This window comes from Anomalospiza imberbis, chromosome Z (assembly GCF_031753505.1).
Source record: "Anomalospiza imberbis isolate Cuckoo-Finch-1a 21T00152 chromosome Z, ASM3175350v1, whole genome shotgun sequence".
Classification (NCBI taxonomy): domain Eukaryota; kingdom Metazoa; phylum Chordata; class Aves; order Passeriformes; family Viduidae; genus Anomalospiza; species Anomalospiza imberbis.
Genome location: NC_089721.1, coordinates 20,172,070 through 20,195,661, shown reverse-complemented (window position 1 = coordinate 20,195,661; position 23,592 = coordinate 20,172,070). Strand labels below are relative to the sequence as shown.

General features: G+C 36.8%; 1 protein-coding gene across 2 annotated transcripts; it reads left to right on the top strand.

Annotated features, from left to right (window-relative positions):
- Positions 1-30: 30 nt before the first annotated feature.
- Positions 31-22,916, top strand: TRIM23 (tripartite motif containing 23). 2 transcript variants are annotated; one of them, XM_068176849.1, is made up of 11 exons: positions 33-197; positions 864-1,026; positions 8,836-8,957; positions 9,782-10,060; positions 10,686-10,868; positions 11,401-11,616; positions 12,685-12,819; positions 17,640-17,769; positions 17,887-17,997; positions 19,395-19,519; positions 19,862-22,916. In XM_068176849.1, exons 1-11 carry the CDS (start codon positions 108-110, stop codon positions 20,039-20,041), a joined length of 1,734 nt encoding a protein of 577 aa, XP_068032950.1. In that variant the 5' UTR covers positions 33-107; the 3' UTR covers positions 20,042-22,916. The 2 variants fall into 2 exon arrangements, with proteins under 2 accessions (XP_068032951.1, XP_068032950.1); XM_068176850.1 differs by lacking the exon at positions 9,782-10,060 and having other exon boundaries at positions 31-197.
- Positions 22,917-23,592: the final 676 nt, after the last annotated feature.

Sequence of the window (23,592 nt, the reverse complement as noted above, 5' to 3'; positions counted from 1 at the left end):
TAGTTTTGCAGTTCTGCAGGGCGGTGCCTGCGCCCGCCGGGGTGGTGCCTGAGGCGGTGGCAGCAGTTCTGTGCTCCTTCCTGCGGCGCCGCTCCGCCCTCCCCGAGATGGCGGCCCTGGTTGTAAACAAGGCTGGGCCGGAGAGTAGTCGCGGGCTTGGCGGTGGCGGTCGCGGCCCTGCGGGCGCTGCGGTGAAGGTGAGGCGGCGGCTCGGCCCAGCTCCTGTGGCGGGGCGGGCTGTGCCCGCCCAGGACGCGGCGCGGGAGGCCTGTGGTACAGAATGTGCCCCCTGGCGTGCCGGGCTTACGCATTGGTTTTGGGTTTTTTTTTTATTTCTGTATGACCATCAGTTTTGCTTTTTGTTTATTGCTTGAGATGTTCAGGCCCGAAACTGTTTGCTCGCACTAGCTCGGTGCTGCGTTTGTAGCTTGCTAAGTGGCTCACTCGATATGACTGACCTCTTTATAAGCATCAGCTGCGAGGGAAAACTCTACTGGCCAACACTGATCTGGCAGGGTCTTGCTGGCCGCTTCCTTTTCCTGCGAGGATGTTTCATCCGGTTGTGCCTCTTGACCAGTAGACTTGTCTTGTGGCACTGTATTAAATTAAGTTGGTAGGAATTAGTGGTGGTCAGGCAGGATGCTGAGGAGTTAAAACGTTCTGTTTGTCTCCAATTATTTATTTACTTTTTAAAAATCGATAGTATGATCGTTATGTGTGTGCATATAAAGCAAAATTACTGACTCAGCTTATGTACTGTGATTGCATGAACATCTGTAAAAATAAATTGTCATATAGCTTCCTGTGTGAAGTTTTGCTTTTTAATTAGCTTAAAACCAAATACGGTCTTTTTTAACTTACAGGTTCTTGAGTGTGGGGTCTGTGAAGATGTATTTTCTCTGCAAGGGGACAAAGTTCCCCGGCTGCTTTTGTGTGGCCATACTGTCTGCCATGACTGTCTTACCCGGCTTCCCCTTCATGGCAGAGCAGTTCGTTGTCCTTTTGATCGACAAGTTACTGAACTAGGTAAGAAAATAGAAGTTTGACATTCTTGAAACCTTACAGTCAAGGATATCTAGAAGATAATGCTTGACGTAGATTCTTAGTGCTCCACTTAGTGACAATACTTCCAAGTAATGAATGTGCAGTAAGGAAAAGAAAGAACAGATTTTGCCTTTTTGTTCTTGAACCTAGGCTTGCATACTTTATACCTGGACATCTTCTTGTACATCTGTATTTACAAAGGGACTACTCTGTTTAATGTTTCTGTATTCCTGAAGTATGAGTATTAGTTTCCTGTTGTCCTAAACACTAAACCCATGTAATTGAGTAGGTAAATTTTTGACAGACATTTGCTTGAATTCATGGTGAAGTGATATAGAGGGAAGGATTAGTGATAACAAACCTGGTTTTTACAATGTTAGTGATTTCTATACATGCATTATTGGTAGTGGCAGGTTATTAACAGGAATTCCCCTACTCTAAGAATATCTGCATGTGGTATTTGAAAGGGTAAGATAAAGACTTTTTTCTTACAGTGAAAGTTTATTTTAGGCAAAAGATGACATGTGCATATAATTTCTTCAGAATAAGAATTGCCTAGTCCACGTGGGGTTATAGAGAAGATAAGTTATTAGAGGAAGCTGTAACAAAAAGAACTTGTTAATAGAACTGGCTCCAGCAGTTTTGAATAGCACTGGAGGAAAAGGGAGCCTGTTGAAAGGATAATCTTTAGAAAAGGACATCTCTAATCTCATAAACCATAAGAGAAATGTTTAAGTATCAAATTCACTTGACTTTGAAGTACTAGAATCTGCTAGGTATATTAAGGCACTCTGCAGGATGTTTTTGTGAAGATAGAAATTAGGAAAAAAAGTATCAGTCTCGTATGAAAGAGGGGTTTGTTTTTTGGATGAGGGAGATGGTAAAGTATGAGAATCTTGAATGATCGCCAGTCTAGTAGAGTGGTTAAGAGTAGTGGTTTGGCTTCTTATCTATGACTGTACAGCTGCACAAGTTTTCTTAAACTATGCTTTTAGAGGTAGGCTCTTAGAGCACAACACTTAGTCCTGTTGTTATGAAACATTTTTGTCCAAGACCACTGCTTTTTTTTCTTGTGATGGGGAACTTGTTGCTTTTTAGTTTTTATTATGCAATTTTTCCCCAGGCATCTGAAAGGATCCTATCATATTTTTCCAGTGTGTTTCATGTTTGATGAAAATGAAGCTTTATAAAAGCATTTACTGTTTTTTTTTTCATCTTTCTAATGAGTTTTTGGTGAAATGTTATTAAACCTACAAGTCCCCTACAGTTAGAAAGAAGGATGTAAAGCTTCAGGATCCTTATATATTGAGGAGTTGATAAATAGAGTTGCATCCTGCTGTCTAACACTAGAAAGAAGAAGGATGCACTGTGATCAACAGCTGCTCACAAAAGTAATTGGTAGAAAATCTTAGCAAACAGCTTGAAAATAAAAATACTTCTGTTAATAACAGTTCTACCTGGTGATCTGAGGGATCACTTTTAGTCTTTCCATGTCCAACACCCTTGAGACATATTACTGGTTGCAGGATATAAAACTAAGAAGTTTTGTGAAGTGCAGCTCACCGTGGCCCCTCTTTGAGATATCTATACATTTGCTACCTTGCTTTAATCACCTAATAGTTGCTGGTATTGGTTAAATTTGCTGCACTTGTAGTTCTGTTTAGTTCTAGAGCTTAGGAGCAGGGAGGGACAACTCAGGGCCCAGGGGAGCTTTTCATATGTCCCTCCCCTCTGAGGATATGAGAAAACGAGCTCCATGTTCACTCTATGGCAATTCTACAATTTAATGTATTTAATGAAATAATGTTCTCTAGTCTCAGAGAGTTGTTTAGTATATGAATCTCAATTATAGGATCACTGCCAAGAGAAAATTCTATTGAAAGAAAAGCTGTAAAATTAGGACATAAAGCTACCTGTACTGAACACAGTTTCTTAATCAGTAACTATGGATTTTATGGGGACTTTTAGTTGGTCTAAAGTAACCTATGGTTACTTTTTTACTGTTGCTCCTTTTATTAGAGCACTTAATACTATATTCATCCAAGTTTTCCTAAGTAATCTTGGTAGCTTTTTGAAATAAATGCTGGGGGATCTGTATATGGGTAGATGTAGCTACATTTTTTTGGAACTGGACTCAGTTTAAATATACAGGGCTGTCTCTTCTTTCTGTATACAACTGTATGTGAAGGCAGGGTTAGAAGTACTTTGTGAATCAGGATTTTTGGAAATATGTGTTCTGACACTGAAAGTTGAAACGTTGTTTACATGCTTAGCAAAATTTTCTAATAGTTCACCTAGAATAGAATAGAATCCTGTTACAAGAGAAAATATTTTGTAATGAACAAATAGGACTATATCTTGCCCAAACCATTCTGCATTGCAGAATAGACAAAACATTGATTTTTGTTGGGTTTTTAAAGAATTCTTCAATGAAGTTGGCTGTGATCAATCTTCTAATGGAAAATATTAAATGAGTATGTACATGCTGAAGGTATATGAACTGTTGTCTTCAATTGGATTAACATTATTTTTAACCAAAAAGGTGCAATAGAAAAGTTTGTTTCATTTTAAAACTTTTGAAATCATGTATTCTAGAGAGTGTTGATTCAGACAGTTTATATGGGGGGAAAATCCAATAAATGATGTCCGTAGAAAAAGAGGCTCCGCTCAAGGATTTTCCTTAAAATATGTTGATTTGGGAGAAAAGGCAAATAATTTCTTGTAAATTGTTTTCTCTCTTCCTGTCTCTCACTGGTTATTTTTGGCTGGTGGGTTTTTTTGTTTGTTTGTTGGGGGTTTTGTTTGTTTGCTTCTGTTGGGTTCTGGGGATTTTTTTAATTAATATGCGGACCATGGTATTTTTAGGAAAAATTCTCTGGTGTTACAGCTTTAGAGTTTATCTACCATTACTGTGGAGCTGAAATTATTTTCTGTCATTAAAACTTGTTCACAAGATATGCAGGTGATGGCATCCTTCATGGAATCCATCTGATTAGCGTTGCCTACATTTACACATGCCTTCACTAGTGTTTGAGTGCCAAGCTGAAGCTTAAAATGCTGTGCAAGAAAATGCAGTTAAACATTTAGACAAAAATTGTTCCTTTTTCCCTTTGATTATTTATAATAGATTTGCAGTCAAGCTTCATGCTTCTGAAATTGACATTTGTATTGTTAGCTGGAGTCAGTCTTAATATCTTCGGTCTGTCACTATCTCATTCCTGGCTGGCACATTTCCTGCTATTCATGTCTTATTCTTCATTTGAGATGACAGTTAAAATGTGTAATGATTTTTCTAATGGGCACAAACATTCTTTGTAGGCACAAGGATGAGATCACTACACTCTCTTACATTTGTGATCATAGCAGAATTTGAGGTGAAGTCCAAGAGAGTAAATGGATGTATTTACAGAACTCATTGTATAATGATTTTAAATATAAGATAAACACTTGGTCAGTTGTGTTGAAAATGTGTATGTCAGGTACCTAAAAATTGTATGGGTAGATTTAAAGTAAAAAGGAGCAAAGTCCCATTTGTGCAAATATGTAAACTTTTTTGATAGATACCAGTGAAATGAGACATAACTTGTTAATGGGAATGCATGTTTATGACAAGGTAATCCACCTAGCTGATTGGGGAAGCCAGCTGATGTTGTCTTGCTGTATTTCAGTAAAGTTTTGGTACTGTCACTCACATTGTCCTGCTGGACAAAATGTCCCGCACACAGCTGGATAAACACATCACATGATGGGAGAGCAGCTGGTTCATGGGTCAGGCACAAGGGGTTACAGTGAATGGGTTGTCATCAGAGTGGTGACCTGTCACTAGGGAGTTCCACAGGGCTCCACCTTAGGCTCTGTGCTCTTTGACATCTTCATAAGTTATTGGGTGCAGGACTGGGAGGGATACAAACTTCACAGGTGATACAAAATCTGGAGTAGCTGTTGACTCTGGTCAGGAAGCACTGCAGAGAGGGCTGGGCAATCACCAACCATATGAAGTTCAAGAGTAAGGGAAGGTGCTGGGTTCTGCACCTGGGTTGGGGCAACCCTGGATGTACAGATTGGGGAATGAGAGGCTGGAGAGCAGTGCCATGGAAAGGGCCCTGGGATTCTGGTCCATGGCAAGTTGAACATGGGCCAGCAGTGCCCTGGCAGCCAGGAGGGCCACCCATGTCCTGTGGGGCATCAGGGACAGCATCACAACCAGGCAAGGGAGGGGATTGTCCTGCTCTGCTCTGCTCTGGGGCAGCCTCACCTCGAGTGCTGGGGGCAGTTCTGGGTGCTACAGCATAAGAAGGACGGTACTGGAGAGTGTCCAGCGAGGGCATGGAGGCGGTGAAGGGCCTTGAGGGGAAGCTGTATGAGGAGAGGCTGAGGTCACCTGGTCTGTTCAGCCTGGAGGAGACTGAGGGGAGACCTCACTGGTGTCTGCAACTTCCTCATGAGGGAAAGAGGAGGGGCAGACATTGGTCTCTTCTCTTTGGTGAACAGTAACAGGATCCGAGGGAATTGCCTGAAGTTGTGTTGGGGGAGTTTAGACTGGAAAAGGTTCTTCACCCAGAGAGTGGCTGGGCACTGGAACAGGCTTCCCAGGGAAGTGGTCACAGCACCAAGTCTGCCAGGGTTCAGGAAGTTCTGAGGATGGAGGATGAAGTTTGGAGGATGTTTCCGGGCAAACAGTGTGGTCATTGGGAATGGCCTGTGCAGGGCCAGGAGTTGGACTCAGTGATCTTTGTGCGTCTCTTCCAACTCAAGATTATTCTGTGATTCTATGTTTTATAGGGTGCTTGCTTATTATAAATTCTGTTTCAGTAAATTAAAAGTTAGTATGCAAGCTTTGCTTGTTTTTTAGCTGTGACCAAGATGGACATTTTATACAATTACTTGTACTTGTATTACCAAGTCTCATGATACATAATAGAAAGAATGTAAAAGCCATGTATCTTTGTTTTTCATGACATCTTAGAGTTACGAATGAAACAATAACTACATAATAGCTACTGATTTATCTTTTCTGATCTTCTTGGTTACAATTCAATAAATTAGTTTTGACTTTCTCTTCACTGCTAGACATGGAACAGAATGAACATGATTAAAATCACATACAATGTGGTAAACTGAGAAGAGTACTTCTCAGTGTCTAGGGTTTTTGTAAAAAACTCTAAAACCTGCGAAAGAAAATACTTTTGTAAGAAACTCTGTAATGATTAAATAGCTTGTTCCTCTTGTAGCCTTACCCAGTGTTTGCCTAAAGGCTAAGACAATGTTTGCTTAAAGACTAGGAGCTATAATCTCTTACTTAAGTAGGTTTATCCTTTTGGTACATGTACATCCACTTATACTGGGCTATTAATGGCTATCTGGATTAGTGGCTAATCTGAAAATAGAAGGTGCATGTTACTATCAGTAGTCATTATATTGCTGTGCTGTTAATGTGACTATTTTGTATGCTGTAGAAGCTGAAGGTTGTGCACAGTTAGTTTGCTGTGGAAAGGTGCTAAACACCATAGAAAGGAACCGCAGAGCCACGTTCCAGTATTTTGTTTTCTGCGAGTTAGTCTGTCTAGATACATACTTAGCAAATCCAGACCGTTTAGAAACTGTTTTGATGTAAATTAAATTCTAAAAGTGTATATAGTGTTTTGTATTTCTTCAGCTGGTAATAAGAGGTGACTCTTCCTTGTTCTGTGTTCTGGAAAAAACAGTGATCTTCCTAGGAGTGCTCAACCTAAAAAATTACTAAGCTCTGAGGTCAGAATATGTCAAAGCAGATGACTTTGCTGGTACTTAATGTAATTTTGGAGGGACAGAACATACCTTCTGTAAACTCCTTGAAGATCTGTGATAAATAAAAGTCAAAATATTTTTGTTTGTTTGTTTGCAGCTTATTTTGTGGAGTGCACTGATCTTACATTGGGTGTTGGCAATGTAGTGCCTTTCTGTAGGAGAGAATGCTTCCACCATGGAACTGATAACTGCAGAGGTTCACTGACTTTTTAAAGCACCTTGCTTTATATCTAACTTCAGTTAGATAGCACTAGTTAGCACTAATTACTGCCTATAGTGCTTCCATAGGCCCATTTCTGCAAGCAACAGATGCATGGTCTTTACTGGTAAACATATTTTTTTTAAATAGGTTATCAGTGTTGTTTTATACTCATTAAGAGTGTTGGAGCATAAAATAGTTTAAAATGCTCCCATTTGTAGTTATAGGAAAACAGTATCATCCATTTATTGCCTTTAATCTGTGAGTCACATAAATTCTCAGTGACCAAATTTGAAATAGAGTATTATAGTGTATAGTCTAAACTGTGAGGAAAATGGACTAGAGAAAAGAAGTTTAATGAAGTTAAAGTGGAAGCTACATAAAGCAATGTGGTTGCCAACTGGATATTTCTCATAACTGTGTAGTTGTTGTCTGTCTAGTCATTTAGAACTGCACTTTTTCCCCAATGATAAACCACAGTCCATGGAGTGTTTGATAAATGTCCATATTGAATAAGTAAAACTTAATGTCTGTAAAAGAACAGTGTGGTGACCCTGAATCCCAGAAGGATCAAGGGCACATACTCCTGCAAGACTGCCACAGGGCAGCATACTTTACGAGTTTGGAAACAGCATGGGACAACTGGACAATTCAAGAAGTCTGGGCTCTCTGGGAAAACACATGGGAATACTGTTTCCTTGAGTTCATGTAGATAGCTGATGTGTCATGTGCACAAACTGAAATGCATAATTTTTGTCTGCATATAAGGAAACAATTTTGACTGTAAAAGCAACCAGGCCCTGCCACACGTTGCCCAAAGAAGTGATGGCATCTCCCTCCTTGGAGATCTTCAGAAGATGCCTGGTTGTGGTCCTGGGTAACCAGCTCTAGGTGACTTTGGCAAAGTGATGGAGAGGACCCTCCCAACAATTCTGTGATTTTGTTATGGTTAAAAAATAATTATTCAATGCTCAAAGATGATGCTTGATCTCATAAGCCACCTTTTCATTGTAACAGAGAAAATGTCATTAAATTTATGACAGTTACACTGGAAAAAAGTCAAGGGACGGCAATTCATTGAAGAAGCAACTGCTAGGATTCTCATATGCTATGTGGCCTATATGTTTACCATTTAGCAGCAGTTATTGGGATACAGTTCTGATTTTGCTTCTCATCTCATTGCTTCATGTTAACCTCTACAAAATAAGGATCATGAAGGAGTAGACATGGATTTCTGCTTTGCTCTAGACAGTATGAGTGATCTTCCATTTTATCAAATAGTGTAGTACCTTGGGTTTTGTTTTTGAATATTGTTTTAACTCTTACTTAGATTTTGCTGGCATGAGATCTGCAATTGGTTGCATCTTGTGATACAGGGAATAAGGTTTCTCAGTAGGGAATTCTTCATGGCTTCCATTAGTAGGGTAGGAGAGTTCACTATACCTCTGAAAACAATAATTTTTATGATATGCAGTGTTTGTGTGTTCCTTGTATTCTTTAGTTGTTAGCTATTGCAGATTATTTTACAAGTATCTTTACTAAGTTTATCTAAATTTTTAATAATTTGGCATCTTTTAATAGGGAAGATCTGCATAAAATAGCTCAATGATCAAAGGAAATAAGAAGATGGAGTGAGCTTGCAGAAAAAATGCTGGTTGTATCTCACTTTGTTAATATTAATGTAGTTGATGTGATTTTAATACTTATCCGAATCTCAGCTGTGGTTTGTGGAATTTCTCAAAATGATATGTGCTTGATATTTTTCTTCCTATCCTCCCTTTTGTTTAACTCTTTGTCAAAAATAGGAGATTCTGGTGTCTGGGGCTTGAAAAAGAACTTTGCTTTGTTGGAACTCTTGGAACGGTTGCAGAATGGACCTGCTGGGCAGTATGGGACAGCTGAAGAAGGCATTGGTCTGTCTGGAGAGGTACAGAGTTATAAATAAAAAAAAAGTTACATTTGCTAGGTGTTATCTCTAAATAGAAAAAAAGATTGAAAATCAGTTCTTTGCCAAATGTAATTTCACCAGTAATGCTGCTCTTTTCTTCCAGTATCTAGTATTAAGACTTCAATTAATTGTTCATAATTAAATGCTAATTTTTACTTGACTAGAGCATAAAATAAACTGGTATTAATAAGCATGCATACTATTTCACCCCCTTTTTTTGCCTTTAGGATTTTTAGAAAAGGTCACTCACTTTGATATTTTAGTTTTAGCCATATAAGTACAGTTTTCTGAAACTCCTTAGGAATTCTTCCTAAAGACTTCAGCTATTCTTGTCAATAGTTGCCTTTTATAGTCATTTTATTATATCATGTAGTACTTCATTACCAAAAGTAGCTACTTTTATCATTTCAGTATTAACAGCTGGTGTGCAACATATCTTGCAGTACCATTCTAGATGTAGATAACTTTCCTAAGTGCTTATTTGACTGTTGGTGTTTTGTTTTTCTCTAATTCTTTGTTCTGTAATAACTGCTTTGGAGGAAGTTTCCAGACCCAGATTTATTTTCTCCTCCAAACCTTTACAACTTGCACTGAAGCATGGATTTGTAAAATCACTGAACACTTTAAACTTGTGTTTTCAAAAAGTTTATTGAAAACTTATAATCAAGTTTCCAAGTAGTCCAAATATTTATTAGTGTATAACTTTTAAAGAAAGCCTATATTGTTGACAAGTCTTCTGATTTTTCCTCCATTATTGGGATTAAATGTTAACCACTTTAGTTTTGCCTGGTTTTCGTTGTTAGAGTATCATTCGTTGTGATGAAGATGAAGCCCATGTTGCATCCGTGTATTGCACTGTTTGTGCCACTCACCTGTGTGCAGACTGTTCCCAGCTTACTCATTCTACTAAGACTTTGGCAAAGCACAGGCGTGTACCTCTTGCTGATAAGCCTCACGAGAAGACGATGTGCTCCCAACACCAAGTGCATGCCATTGAGTTTGTTTGTTTAGAAGAGGGCTGTCAGGCGAGTCCTCTCATGTGTTGTGTCTGCAAAGAATATGGGAAGCATCAAGGTCATAAGGTACTGCTAGTAATTAATTTCTAGTCATGCCATGGGGTGGCTTGCATAATTATTTCTCCAAATAAAGTATAAAAGTTTGTCAAGAAAGGAGGATAGATTCTTGATGTGTTCATCCCATTCTTTAATTTTCCCTTTGTGTCAGACAGTTGCCATGGTAAAATAAAGAAAAAAAATTCTGAGAACTCAATGAGTTATTAATATGTATATATATATATGAAGAAGGACAGTCCCTTTATCTGCTGCTTTTCTGAACTTTTCATTACATTGGGCCACCATTTTGAAAGCTGTTTTCATAATGCAGACACTACATGCACATCACATCACTGGTGCAGTCTAACTATCCTTCTTTTTTTATAATCAATAATGATAAACAGCCAAGTTTTTGTTTACTTGTGTAATTGCTAGATGCCTGAGCTAGTTTCAGCATAATCTGTAAGTCCTGACTGTATTTTTAAATTGTAAGATGGTTTTAAGTTCTTATTTGGATTTGCTATATGTATATATGTAGATGTGTAACTATATGCCCATAGACTTGCACATGTATATTAAATATGTAGTAAAATAGAAAATATTATTAAGGAAGATCATTATGATTGATGTTTAATATGTTGCTTTTAATTAATAGCATTCTGTCTTGGAACCAGAAGCGAACCAGATTCGTGCATCCATTTTAGACATGGCTCACTGTATAAGAACTTTCACAGAAGAAATTTCAGATTATTCAAGAAAATTAGTTGGAATTGTTCAGCATGTAGAAGGAGGAGAACAAATAGTTGAAGATGGAGTTGGAATGGCCCATACTGAACATGTATGCTTTTAAAATTTTTTTATTTCCCCCACGTGGACAGATTATTGGCTTTTATGTAATAACTGGGATAAGGACTTCCTTTGAAAATTATGCGTAGGTTTTATAGGGCAAGACTTTACGGTCTTCTGTCTAGCAATTCAGTATTGAGGCTTAGGTCAGCAGATAGATGGGAACTTGTGTGTTACAATGTTTTTAGGCTATATGAAAATATGGCGGCAGTGGGAAAAGTTGTATGACTCCTAGTGTACAGACTGTGTATGTTCTCAGGTGGTATAATACTATTGAGGCTTTTTTCCCTGATCGTTTTTAGTGAGGTGTCTATACATGCAAATGAGCTACGTGATTATAGGAATAACTTCTAGAAGTGTTTTGGTATTTTTCAGGAGGTCTTATGAGCCTTAATTGGGACTTGAACTGTGATGTAGCCAAGCATATGTGAAAATAAATTAGAATCTGGAATAAAATTTAAAATTTGCTCCTGGAATCAACTGGTGTCCTTAATCTCTTGGATCTCCTTGCTGCAATATTCTAGGTACCAGGAACTGCAGAGAATGCTCGCTCATGTGTCAGAGCCTATTTTTCTGATCTTCATGAAACCCTTTGTCGTCAGGAGGAAATGGCTCTTAGTGTTGTTGATGCTCATGTGAGAGAGAAGTTGATTTGGCTTAGGCAACAGCAAGAAGATATGACCATTCTGCTGTCACAGGTTTCAACAGCTTGCCTTCACTGTGAAAAGACTTTGCAACAGGTAGGTTGGCAAGTGAGCTGTAGCATATGGCAAAATACATGGAAGTACAAATTAATTTTAGACTACAAAAAAGATATTAGATGGTATTCTGCATTATTTTCTTATAAGATTAATTCAGTCATGGTCTAACATGAGATTTAAGTATTCATTACAAGGCAGTGTTAGCCAAAGATAATCAGTACAAAAGCATAGAGTCCTCCAGTTACTGGAAACCCTGTGGCATGATCTTTCTGGAGTACTTTCTGATATTTGCGATGTTAGTGAGAATGCAAGACAAGACTGAAGCAAAAAAAAAAAATCCCTACAGTATGTATTGGAAAGATTTTACAGTTGCAATTACAAGTATAGATGTTTGAAGCTAGTTGTCATAGATGGCTGGTAGGAAAATATGTTTTAGGATTAAATTGCTTTCAGTAGCATTTGTAACATGGCTAATTCAACATCTTAAATGTATGAAGAAAGTGTCTGTGTGTGAGTTTCTGATTGGTCTTCTTATTCATTCAGTTTAATGATAAGAAAAAGTAAATAGTATGTGTAGCAAATAGTAAACTGAGTGTAAGAAGCTACTTCATGAATGTGTTATTTGTAGTTCTTTTTTCCAGATTTATTTAGAGCTTTTGTTTGGTTGCATAGTCAGGTTTAACCGTACAAATGTTCTGATCATGAATGGGTGGATACCAAGTGTGTTGCTATATGCTGCAAAATAGCTGCTGTGTTCCATCTGTTTAAATGATATATGAAAAATATAAATGTTCTTTATATGTTACATTGTTATTATTGTTTCTTATAATTTATATTACTCCTAGGTGGCTCATAAAAAAAGTTTGTTGGTTTTTTTATAAACCTGCAGAACTACTTAGGTATCTATTAGTGTTAAGGAAAATTTTTAAGATATTCATTTTTGTATTGCAATTTTAAATAAATCTATTTTGTAAATGTCAATTTCTTAAAGTAGAGTATTTCTGTTTAAAATGCCTTCTTTCTAGCAATCATTTTATATTGTATTTGGGGTATTTTAAAATAAATTACTAAAGGAAAGGCATGCTTTTGTTTTCTTTGTCTGTTTAGGATGACTGCAGAGTAGTGTTGGCCAAACAGGAAATTACAAGATTACTAGAGACATTACAGAAACAGCAGCAGCAGTTTACAGAACTTGCAGATCATGTCCAGCTGGATGCTAGCATACCTGTCACTTTTACAAAGGTATTCTTAATCTCATGGAAGTACAGTTATCCACTTCATGAAGTCCCAAATCTAATGTAAAATAAAGCAGGAATAATAGATGTACATTATTGTGCAGTATTTGTTGCAACAAGTTGAGGCAATTCAGTATCAGAGCCACATTGTCTTATCACATGATGAGTGCAATCTGGTATTTGAGCAACAAACCACTGTGCTGCTGTAATAAGGGTGGGAAATGTTCTTTGGACACTGATCATATCAGTATCTTTGTTTGAACATGAGCTGTTTTCTTTTAAATAAGTTGAATAGCATTTGTGAGTTCTAGAAACACCTTTCTTTGAAAACATATCTGATTATTCCTGGAGATTGCTCACCTATTTTAAATGGAATACTACTATTATAACTTTCAGTTTATAATGTTAAAAAAAATATTTCTTTCAGTTCATTAAACAGTCATTTGTTTTATAGTTGCTTGGTTTTCACTCATAGCTTAGCTTAGACATGATTAATCTTCTAAGTAGGTTTGGGTTTTATTGCTTCAATATAATTTCAGTACCACTTATATTGAAAGGGGTGAAATTGTTCAAAGTTTAATAATGGTACTTCTATTTGGTGTATTTACATGTTATTTATTATTTATGATGCTTTCCTCATAGGAAAGTAAATAAGTTTGAAAATCAAGAAACAAGAAGTACTTTGATATATGGGGTTTGTTTGGTTCTGAATGGATGAAAGAGGATCTGTTGTGGCTGAGACAAAAAAGAGAATTTAACTGTAGCTGTTGAAGCATTTACTGTAAGAAAATTAATGCTTCCACAGAGATTCTATGTCAGTTCTTGCTGACTTGAGAAATTAAATTTCTTCAAAATAATTGATTTTGTAACCTCAGTATATTTGAATTTCCATGTTAATGTAGTATTTACACTTCTGCCTGTCTCTTTCCTATTCAGCAGAGACCAGAGCTGGTAGGGCCAAGGAAACCTCTTCTGCAAACCCTCATTATTCCATGAATGAAGCAGTAATCACATTTCACAGATGAAGAATTACGAGTCAGAGGGGCATTTTGAATGTCTGGCTTTGGCTTTCAGAGCTATTTATCAGACATGGAAAATTTTGGTTGTGAATTTCTGAGCATTTGGAAAGAGAATGATAGGCGCTAGCTGAGGTGTTACAGGAGGCCTAAAATAGGTTTGGGGGACCCAGAAGACTTGGTTTTGTCTTGTAACAATTTGTATTTTTATGAAGTCTTCTGAAGGTTAATGTCTGAAATTCAAAGGTGCTAATGCAAGTGTAATTTTTCACAAAAACATCAGCAGCCATGAAAAAAATAAGGTGAAAGTAATTCCTTCAGCCTCTTACTTTTTGTTTACTCAAATCTGATAAAGCTTAATGTTCTCTTTCTCGACGATGTGTTTTTAGATTACTGTTATGCTGATGGTTAATATTGTGACTTGCAATGAGGCTTGTTGTACATAAAAAATCTGGACCTGGCAACAGATATCAGGCAGAAATAAAGTCTTCAGATAAAAAACTGTAAACTGTTATTATATTACTGGAAAGGTGTCTCTCACAAGCTGGCATACACTGAAGGCTGCATCCATTATAAAATGTAAAAAAGCATTTCAGACAGTACCAGATCAGAGAAACATTTAATATCAAATGAAAGTTGTGGAGGTTTAAGGAGGGGAGAAAGAAGTCCTTTTCATTCTTGAAAGTGAGTAAATTTTACCTACATTTTTTGTTTCACTGGTTACACAAGAAAACAGGCATAGTGCCATTTCCTCTTTCTAAACTAGCTAGGGAAATGCCACATACGAAGCTCTGAAGGGAGCATTTGGAGAATTCTCCTCACCCAAGAGCATGATCCTTATTTAAAGATAGTTTTCTGTCAAATGAGTGCTGTGGCTGTAGAGCATTATATACAAGAAATGCATTTGGTCATCATGAATACGTCTGTGTGCATGCTGCAGAGAGAAAACTATTAAGGAAGCAGTGCCTGATACTGACAGATAAATTCTCATTATGATGTTAAACTAATAGTGGGCAACTAACCCTTACTTAAATCAAGACTATCCAAGAAGACAGTGTTCTCTCAGAGGGAAAGCACTTTTAAGATACCATTAAGTAAACCTGTACAGAGAGCTTTTGTCTCATCAAATTTCTTGAAAGAGGTCAAGGATAAAAAAGTGAAGAGATCATAGTTGTGGATTTTTCTTCTGCACTTTCTGCACTGAGATTTAAGAAAATAAGTTTTACTTAAACAGAAGTCTAAGGTTACCTGGTTTTAAGTATGCCATCAAGTTATGCACCTGCCAGAAATACAGACACAAAGGGGTTTTATTAGTCATTTTTAAGCAACATTTTAGTTAAAGGTGCTGATAAAATTGACAAGGAGAGACTTTTTCATGTCAGTTTCTAGCTGTGATCATGAATAGTCCATTATTACTGACTTATATTGCAGATACTACACACAGTTTTCTGAATAGCAACTTTGCTTGCAATGCTTTTTTTGAAGTGACACAACTACTTGTGCAAAAAGTGGAAATTTGGTATCCATCGTGTTTTCATTCCTTCTGAGAGAATACAAACATGCTGAGAACAGCCTGTTTTCATTTTAAACCATAGAAAAGGAAACTGCAACAGGATGGCTAAATTTAACAGCATCACTCATCTTCTTCATTTCCCTGATGATTTAAGTTGTACTGCCTCTGCCCTCCAGCCACAGGAGCTGTTGAGGTGACAAGTACTTCTGGTGGAGCTGTGAGAGGATTGTCAGACTGGCTCACTGTCAGCAAGCTCTGCCCATAGCCAGGGTACTTCCTCCTGCACGAAACCTGTGAGCTGAGCAGCTCTATCCAAAGCTACTGCTTTTCCTTGTTCCTTTCAGGTGCAGAGAAGATTTGGGGAGATTCACTGACAGAAATTTTGGATAAAATCAGAACTGAAGTTTAAGTGTGTAAAGAGTGCTGCAGACATGGCATTTTTTATATTCTTCAGAGCCTTCTGCATACTTCTTCATGGTTTTTCTTTCTCTGTACCTTTGCTGTTGATGTGCATCTCAAAAATCTGCCCACAAGTTCTTCTTTTCCAGATTGAGATAACCCGTTCTGATAATCATGTTGTGTTGCAGTGTTGTCACTGAATTTCAGCTCTGACTCCAAATATCTAGAACTTAGACAAAATTTATTAAAAAGCAGTTAAGTCTCAATGTTTTATTTTCCAAATCTCAAATAGTCTTTTGGTTGTGGAGCATCTGCCTTGTGTAATAGTAATACTGAACCTGCTGAGTTTACACAAGTTCATTTCACAGATTCAAATAAAGTAATTTATTTCATACTGAATAGGTAGTGTGTGGAGTTCTATGATAAGGACCATCTGGGCCCATTTAGGTTTCAAGCAGCAAGCAGACAATTTCACAGGTGAATAATGCATCAAGATCTGCTGGTTGAAGAAACTTCACAGTTGGCTTAGGAAATCCATGAGCTGCAAGCTGTTATGCACAGGGAAGTTATTTAGGACAGTTACCATCACTATGTACTTTCCTAATTTCTTACTTTCATGTCCGTCTTTGCCTAGTTTCAGACAACATATTTGATGAGATGAACCTTTGATCTGACTTTTACACTTACAGTCATGATGTTGCTGACTTTTGCATTGTGGTAGTTGCATAATTATTTTTTTTTTTTTAGGAAGCGGTTTCTCAAGGTATTTTTATTCTCTTCCAGGATTGTGATAGCATAAGGTCATTAAATTTTATTGATTATTCTGAAAGTATGCTACTTCTTTGATGACAGAAAGGAGAATCCAGTTGCTTGTCCTGATGACAATATATCCAGATACATAATGGATCATGTGTGTGTATATGGAAAGATAAATAGTTAGATATGTCACATCATGTGATATAGATGTTTATATGTCGTGTAACACTGGCAATATGTTGGTCTTTTACCAAGAGATGTTGTAGCATTTTTGCACTCAGTAGTGTTTCTTCTGTAAGAATAAATAAGAGGCTGTGTGGAGTAGGCACAGTGCAGACATTTTGAAAGAAAACAAATATACTGCCACATAGTTCTGGTGATTGAAACCCTGATGTTTCATCAAGATAGCAGTTATAAGTACTTCAAAATGTGTTTCAGGAATATATACTAATCTCAGCCTATGTGTTTATTTTAGTAACATAAAAAAACATTTTGCTTTGCCATTTGGTCACATTGTCAGTGTCATCTCCTTCAATACTCAACATTAGCTTGGTGTAAACTACAAATAGGGAAGTTGATTCTCATTTCTTGTCTCCCAGCAAGACTTGGGGGATTTTGTTTGCTTTTGTCTACTATTTCAGATTACTGCTTAGTGCTAGAAATGTTGCTCTTGCAAAGGATTGGAAGAGGCTTAGGGTGAAGAGGTAAAGCTATGGAACCTCCAGCAGGGAAGTAAGTCTCTAGGTGGAGATATTAATAAAGTGGGGGGAAAAAAGAGTTTTCTGGTCAGAGAACTCTTAATTAATTGCCATAAACAATTACGCACATAGTCTCAGCCAAGAATGATGAAAAAATTTGGAATTTTATAAAATACAGACATACTGTCATGAAACTGGCTGACTTTCTAAAAGACATGTAGTAACTCAGGTCAGGTAGAAGTTACATGTTCACTACAGATATTATTGGATATTTTTGTTTCTATTATTGCTGGAAGTGATTGATCATGCTTTGTACTTTTGGAGACCATCCATTTAATCATTTTAGAAATGGTGACAAAATACCTGTTTTCAACATAAGGGTTTTCTTGATTGAATTTCCAAAATTTGCTGTTGTTATTAATACATAATAATCTGTTTCTTCTAGGACAACAGGGTACATATCGGACCAAAAATGGAAATTCGGGTTGTTACTTTAGGGTTAGATGGAGCTGGCAAAACAACTATTTTGTTTAAGTTAAAGCAAGATGAATTCATGCAGCCAATTCCAACAATAGGTTAGTAGCTACAATTTAAATATTATGACTTTTCCAAATGTTTGATTTATCTGCTGATTTTGGTTATTTTATGTTCATACAGAGCAGGACTGTAAAACTTAAATATTTTTGTTCCAGGTTTTAACGTTGAAACAGTAGAATACAAGAATTTAAAGTTTACTATTTGGGATGTTGGAGGAAAGCACAAATTGAGGCCTTTGTGGAAACATTATTATCTCAATACACAAGGTAATACTGATACAGCTCTTAAAATACATTTTGTCTTCTAGCTTGTGTTTCAGAGCCAGACAGATTATTAATACAAATAATTTATGATGTTAGAAAGTTGTTCATTTGGTGCAAAGTACAGCTGTTAGGTTCATGAGTTAATAAATTTTAATCCAGTTGGTCAAAATGTCTACTGCGTGATAAAGGTGCATTCTCCATAAATCCATCAGGCAGTTCATGGAGCCAAACTAAATTAGAACCTCTGTTAAACTGGTTCTAGCTGACAACAGACAAGGTACAGCGTCCCAAAGTCTGCAGAATGAGAAGCAGTACTTGCCAGGTATGAAATATAAATAGCAATTGAAAATACTCAGCTTTTAGGAGCCTTTAGATAGCAACTTAAAAATTCTACTAAGTTCTGTAACTTCTGACTTGCTATTGCAGTGTAGTATCTGATTATATACTAAATTATTGAGTCTGAAAACATTGATGAACTTAAAAATTTGTGTTGTCATTTTGTAAATCCTCCATAGGTTTTTCCCAGTTCATAAAGAAGTTCCCCTTGATTGATTCATTCACAATTATCTAAAATACTTAGGAATTACAAATGCCAGCTTATGTGCCTTATTTCAGCCTTAAATGCAAATTTTAACATTTTAAATTACGCATATTTTCTAACTTCTAAAAATTGTATTTTGTTGTCCTCTTTAAACGTACTGTGTGAAGTAGCATGGAATCATGCCTGCCTTGGAACTGCATGTTGGAGAGAAAGCTAAGCAGTTACCCTGGTACATAACTGCAGTAGGTTATTTTTAGTTTTGGTGTTGGGGTTTTTTTCATCACAAACCCCTTGATTTTAAATTCTGTCCTCTAGCTCTGCCCCCTTAACTCTCCAGTCTTTCTGGCATCTTAGTTAGTTTGTAGTGGATAGTAAAATCTAATGCTGCTATGTCGCGTCCTTGGCCATCTTCTTTGGATTGTGTAGTCTGTAGTTGAAGCAAGCTGTGCTGATTTGGCTGAACCTGTGAATATTACAGCCCATTAATGGAAACTGAGACAGCCATATGGGAGTTAATGGAGTATAAATGGATCAAGAAATGGTTTAAACTGAGATACTTAATCCACACATAGTAAATCTGGTTTTAGATGTAAGTAGTTAAAATACCATGGCCTTTATATTAGACTAGGAAAAAAAATAGAGATTTTTTTCCCTGTTTTAGGATGAATTCTAGACTTCTGTTTAAAATACAGAAATATTTAAGGAATTTCTCAGTCGTCCTGGATTTAAAATTGAAGTTGTATATTGCTGAGAAACTTCACATAGAAAGCTTCTAGAAAAAAAGAAAAGCGTAAGTTGAAAGCTAATTTTGTAGTTTATATGTGAATGTGTGTAAAACATTTCTCTTCTTCTTTCGTAGCGGTGGTGTTTGTTGTTGATAGCAGTCACAGAGACAGGGTCAGTGAAGCATACAGTGAACTTGCAAAATTATTAACAGAGAAGGAATTGCGGGATGCCTTGCTCTTGATCTTTGCTAATAAACAGGTACTTGTGATTTGGTTTTACTATTTTCCTCAGCTTGTCTATCCAATTCCAACCTTCTGAACCCTCTGCTTTGGGTAGGGAGTGCTAATGTGTAAAGCATAAAATGTAGATATTTTCCGTATGTGTAATGCTGGTCAAGTAAATGTTGGTGCTAAGCGTGCTTAGTAGATTGATCAACCAGGGGTTTTTTTATGGTAGTGAGTAGTAAATGCTTAACTGTTTGATTTGTCTTTTGTGTTTGAAGAGCTGTTATGTGATCTTTAGGTTCAGTGTAAGCCAATAAAATGGCTTCAAATATAATACAGAAGAATAATTCAGTCTTTGTATCTGATTCTTTTGCAGGATGTAGCAGGTGCTCTTCCAGTGGAAGAAATCACAGAACTGTTGAGTCTCCACAAACTCTGCTGTGGCCGTAGCTGGTATATTCAGGGTTGTGATGCCCGAAGTGGTACAGGACTTTATGAAGGATTGGACTGGCTTTCAAGGCAGCTAGTGGCTGCTGGTGTCCTGGATGTGGCTTAACTTTGCATCAGCTGCAATTTAATGTTGTAGTTTATGGTTTTGTTTTGTTTGCACAATACAGGGTGTTGTCACCAGGTCTGCTCCCTGAAGAGGGACTTTATTTAAGTTGGTGGTTACAAAAAAATATAAACCTTCATCCTAAATTGGTTAATTGGTTCAGTAAACTTGTGTCATTATAGTGATTTTGAAAGTTGATACATCTTCATTTAGTGGGAATGGAAGAGTGTTTCAAGGATGCCTTGAAATTCCTTTTTGAGATACTGTTAAAATTTAAACTGATGTGTTAGATTACATGTAATAGTTATAATGCAGTTATAGTAGTTAATTGGTATCATAAAAATTCTGAGTAGTTTAGAAATGCTTTCCCATGAAGCTATTCCAACATCCATCTCAAGTTAATTAGAACACCCAGCTCTTTTAGTTAGAGATAAATGGTGCTACTCATCATTATCAGAGGAATCCATAAATATAAAGATGGCATTGAAACTTACATGCAGCTACACCATTTAAAGAAAAGTGCTTCCCTTATTATTTATTTACCTCCTTGTTTGTTACAGGAAGGCAGCTTAACTGCACAAAGAAAATTCAGAATGGAGAAAAGTGTTGCAGAGCAAAGGGGCTGTGGCATTATTTAGCAACTTGTTTTATATCTTGGGGGCAGGGGTTAGTTGAGTTTTTCATGCTGAATTATTTATAGACATACTATGGTGATACTGAGGTGAAAGTGTTTTGTGCATACTTGGGGATATAATCTGCTTTTAGAGTTTAAGTTTATTCCTGAAGAAGTCAAATTAAATTAAAAAAAAAGAACCAACTTCTTAAAGAAGTAGTGTGGTGTAATGTCAGTCCAGCTATGTTCTTTTATGTAACCAGATTAAGGTAGTGGCCTTAAAATATTCAATAACACAATGTAAAACCAGTGAACACTAATTATAAGACTTTAGAAGGGTAATTGGTAAAATGTGATATAAACCTTTCATAATTAGATTTTCAGTTTTTACTGTATCTTCTACATGGAATTGTCAACACTGCCTCTATTTTTGAAGATTACTCATTCACAAACCCATGAAATGTGGGTGTAGTGCTGTTTAAATTTAGAGAAGGTTGCAGTGACCTAGTGATATCTCTTTTTTTGCTGGACATGCAACTTTGCAGACAATTTTATCTGTCTGGTATGCATACCAGAATCTTCTTCCCTTTTCTCTAAGTTCATGGCCACTGCCAACTGAAGAAGCTATGCCATGGACCCTCTTCATGTTAGTAGAGGAGCTACGACTCTGAGCAGTAGATCAATACTCTGTATCATAACTTTTCTTGCTGGAATAGAGGCGAATCAGAACTAGATAGTGGAAGTGAACAGTGTTGTTTCACAGACGTGGAGATATTTTTGCCATGCTGAAAGGTGTTTACCTGTGAGAGCTCTGAACTTCACCTAGCAAAGAAAGTGTATCCCATTATCTGTGGCTTTCCTTTCATTCTATTATTAGGAATTTTATGTTTTCCTACTACATACCTTAGGTAAAACCAAGAATGTATAAACAAATAATTTAGTACATTTGCACTTTTCTTCTAGAGGAAGCAGTTAATGTAACTACTTCCTTATTATGACACTTGTAGTATTCTTCTTACTTAAGTTTCAGGTAAATTATGTTAAATGCAGCTTCAGATTCAGCAAGTCTAATGATGTGAATAATACCTGAAGGAACACTAAGCTTTAAAGCAGTTTAATGTTTATGAAGTGGTCTTCAATGCCTACACATGTACGGGTAGGCAAAGTATTTACTGTTTCTTTAGACAACCTGATAAATTTGGAAATTGTTTATAATGGAGTGAAAGGTGGGGGTTTTGCACATACCAAACTTAAAATTGTTCATCCTTCCCAGCCTGTAACTTCTTGCACAGTACACAGTTGGTGGCTGTGATTTGAGCATCTGCTTAGCCTGTGCTGCAGAGCAGCCCCTGACCTGGTTAGGGCTGACTGTCCCTTCACAGTTCTTTTTGAAATACGAACAACTTCTGCTAAGTATTTTTCCTGTAATATTTTTAAAAGAAGATATGCATTCTTTAGAAGAATCCTGATTTAGTTTCATTTTAGCTGGCTTAGGCTTCAGTTACACATGCTACTCAGTATAGTTCTAATTCAAAATGTTCAAGGTGACTAGTTAGTATTTTATGTAACATTAAATTTGAGGGGAGAGGAAAAATTCTCACTCATGCATATTTTCAAGTACAAGTGATTGCTTGTGACATATAGAATGCTACCATGAAAGTGTTTTTAAATTGAATTTATTTAAGATTACTTGAAGTAAATGTGAAAGTGTTGCATCTGTCTGTGAACTCTTCAGTGTAGAGTACACTAAGAGGTTTATTTGTATTATACATTAATACAACATATAAATGGCTTCAGTTATAAATTTAAGCTTGTTTCATCAGTTTTACTGAACTTTAATTTTTAGTGTACCGACTTATGGAATATGTAATTGGAGTATTTCTTGTACTAGAACTCATTAAAGCATTGCTAGCTGTTTAGAAAGACTGAATTAACTTTTCAAAGGATCTTGATGTAATTTTGAAATTTACTAAATGCAACATCCAGTGACTGTGTTGTGGCTTTCTTTAAAGAACCTCATCTCAAAAATAGTATGTCTGCACTAATTGAACAGTCATGTTTTATCACTTTTTCTGTATTCTATCTTCAGAATTACTGTGGACTATGAGGGTCTGGTTCTGAGAGTGTTGGGTAGATGTGGATCTTAGGTAAAGACTTCTTTAAAGAAAGAGCTCTTTTCGTAGAAGAAATTTGTGAGCTGCTGCAATTTGCATTGCTCAGAAAATAATTCCTTTTCAATAAAATATGTAAAACCTTGAGAACTAATTTTAATAAACTTGCCTTTTTATTTTGTTTTGTTTTTTAAGGTCCTCTGAGAATAGAGATGTGCTACATTTAGCTTCCTGTGGAATTTTTGTTACTGATTCTGTATCTCACTAAAGATAAACTTCCTGATGGTAGCAGCAACTTTTGAGGAAATAGATTTGGTTATCATGCATCATTCCTCAATTCATAAATGAAGTTACCAGAACTGTAAACTCCCAAGTCTTTCATGAGCACAGTGGTGTTAGGTGAACATAAACAGCCATGATCAATGTTACTGTTTATAGAGTAGATTTCATTAAGCAGCATAGTAACAGGACCCTATTGAACCAGATTCACAACAGCTTGGGAAAGTTGTCTGAGCTTTCAGTGTGAGCCTGCTCTTTGTGAACAGAGAAAAATGCATGAGTGATGTGATGTTTGGAAGCTGTCTTGGGCAAAGTGGTCACAAAAGGAGGTTTTGATTCTTGGAGAAGTAAGGGTAGGTGTCAGCAGCTCTGCCACCATGGACTTTCAGAGGGCAGACTAAGGCCTGTTTAGAAAACTAGTTGAGAGAGTCCTGTAGGAGGTAGTCCTTAAGGCCAATGGAGTCCAGGAAGGCAGAAGGAAATGCTAGCTAAAGGTGCAGGAGCAGGGTCTACCCAGGTGCTGAAAAATGCATCAGTGGGAAAGGAAGTCA

Excerpts from the sequence above, each read along its gene's own strand:
- TRIM23 (XM_068176849.1), top strand. The coding sequence starts at position 108 with ATGGCGGCCCTGGTTGTAAACAAGGCTGGGCCGGAGAGTAGTCGCGGG. Across the intron at positions 8,958-9,781 it reads GCATTGGTCTGTCTGGAGAG|AGTATCATTCGTTGTGATGA; the intron begins GTACAGAGTTAT and ends TTTCGTTGTTAG. Across the intron at positions 19,520-19,861 it reads TGATCTTTGCTAATAAACAG|GATGTAGCAGGTGCTCTTCC; the intron begins GTACTTGTGATT and ends ATTCTTTTGCAG.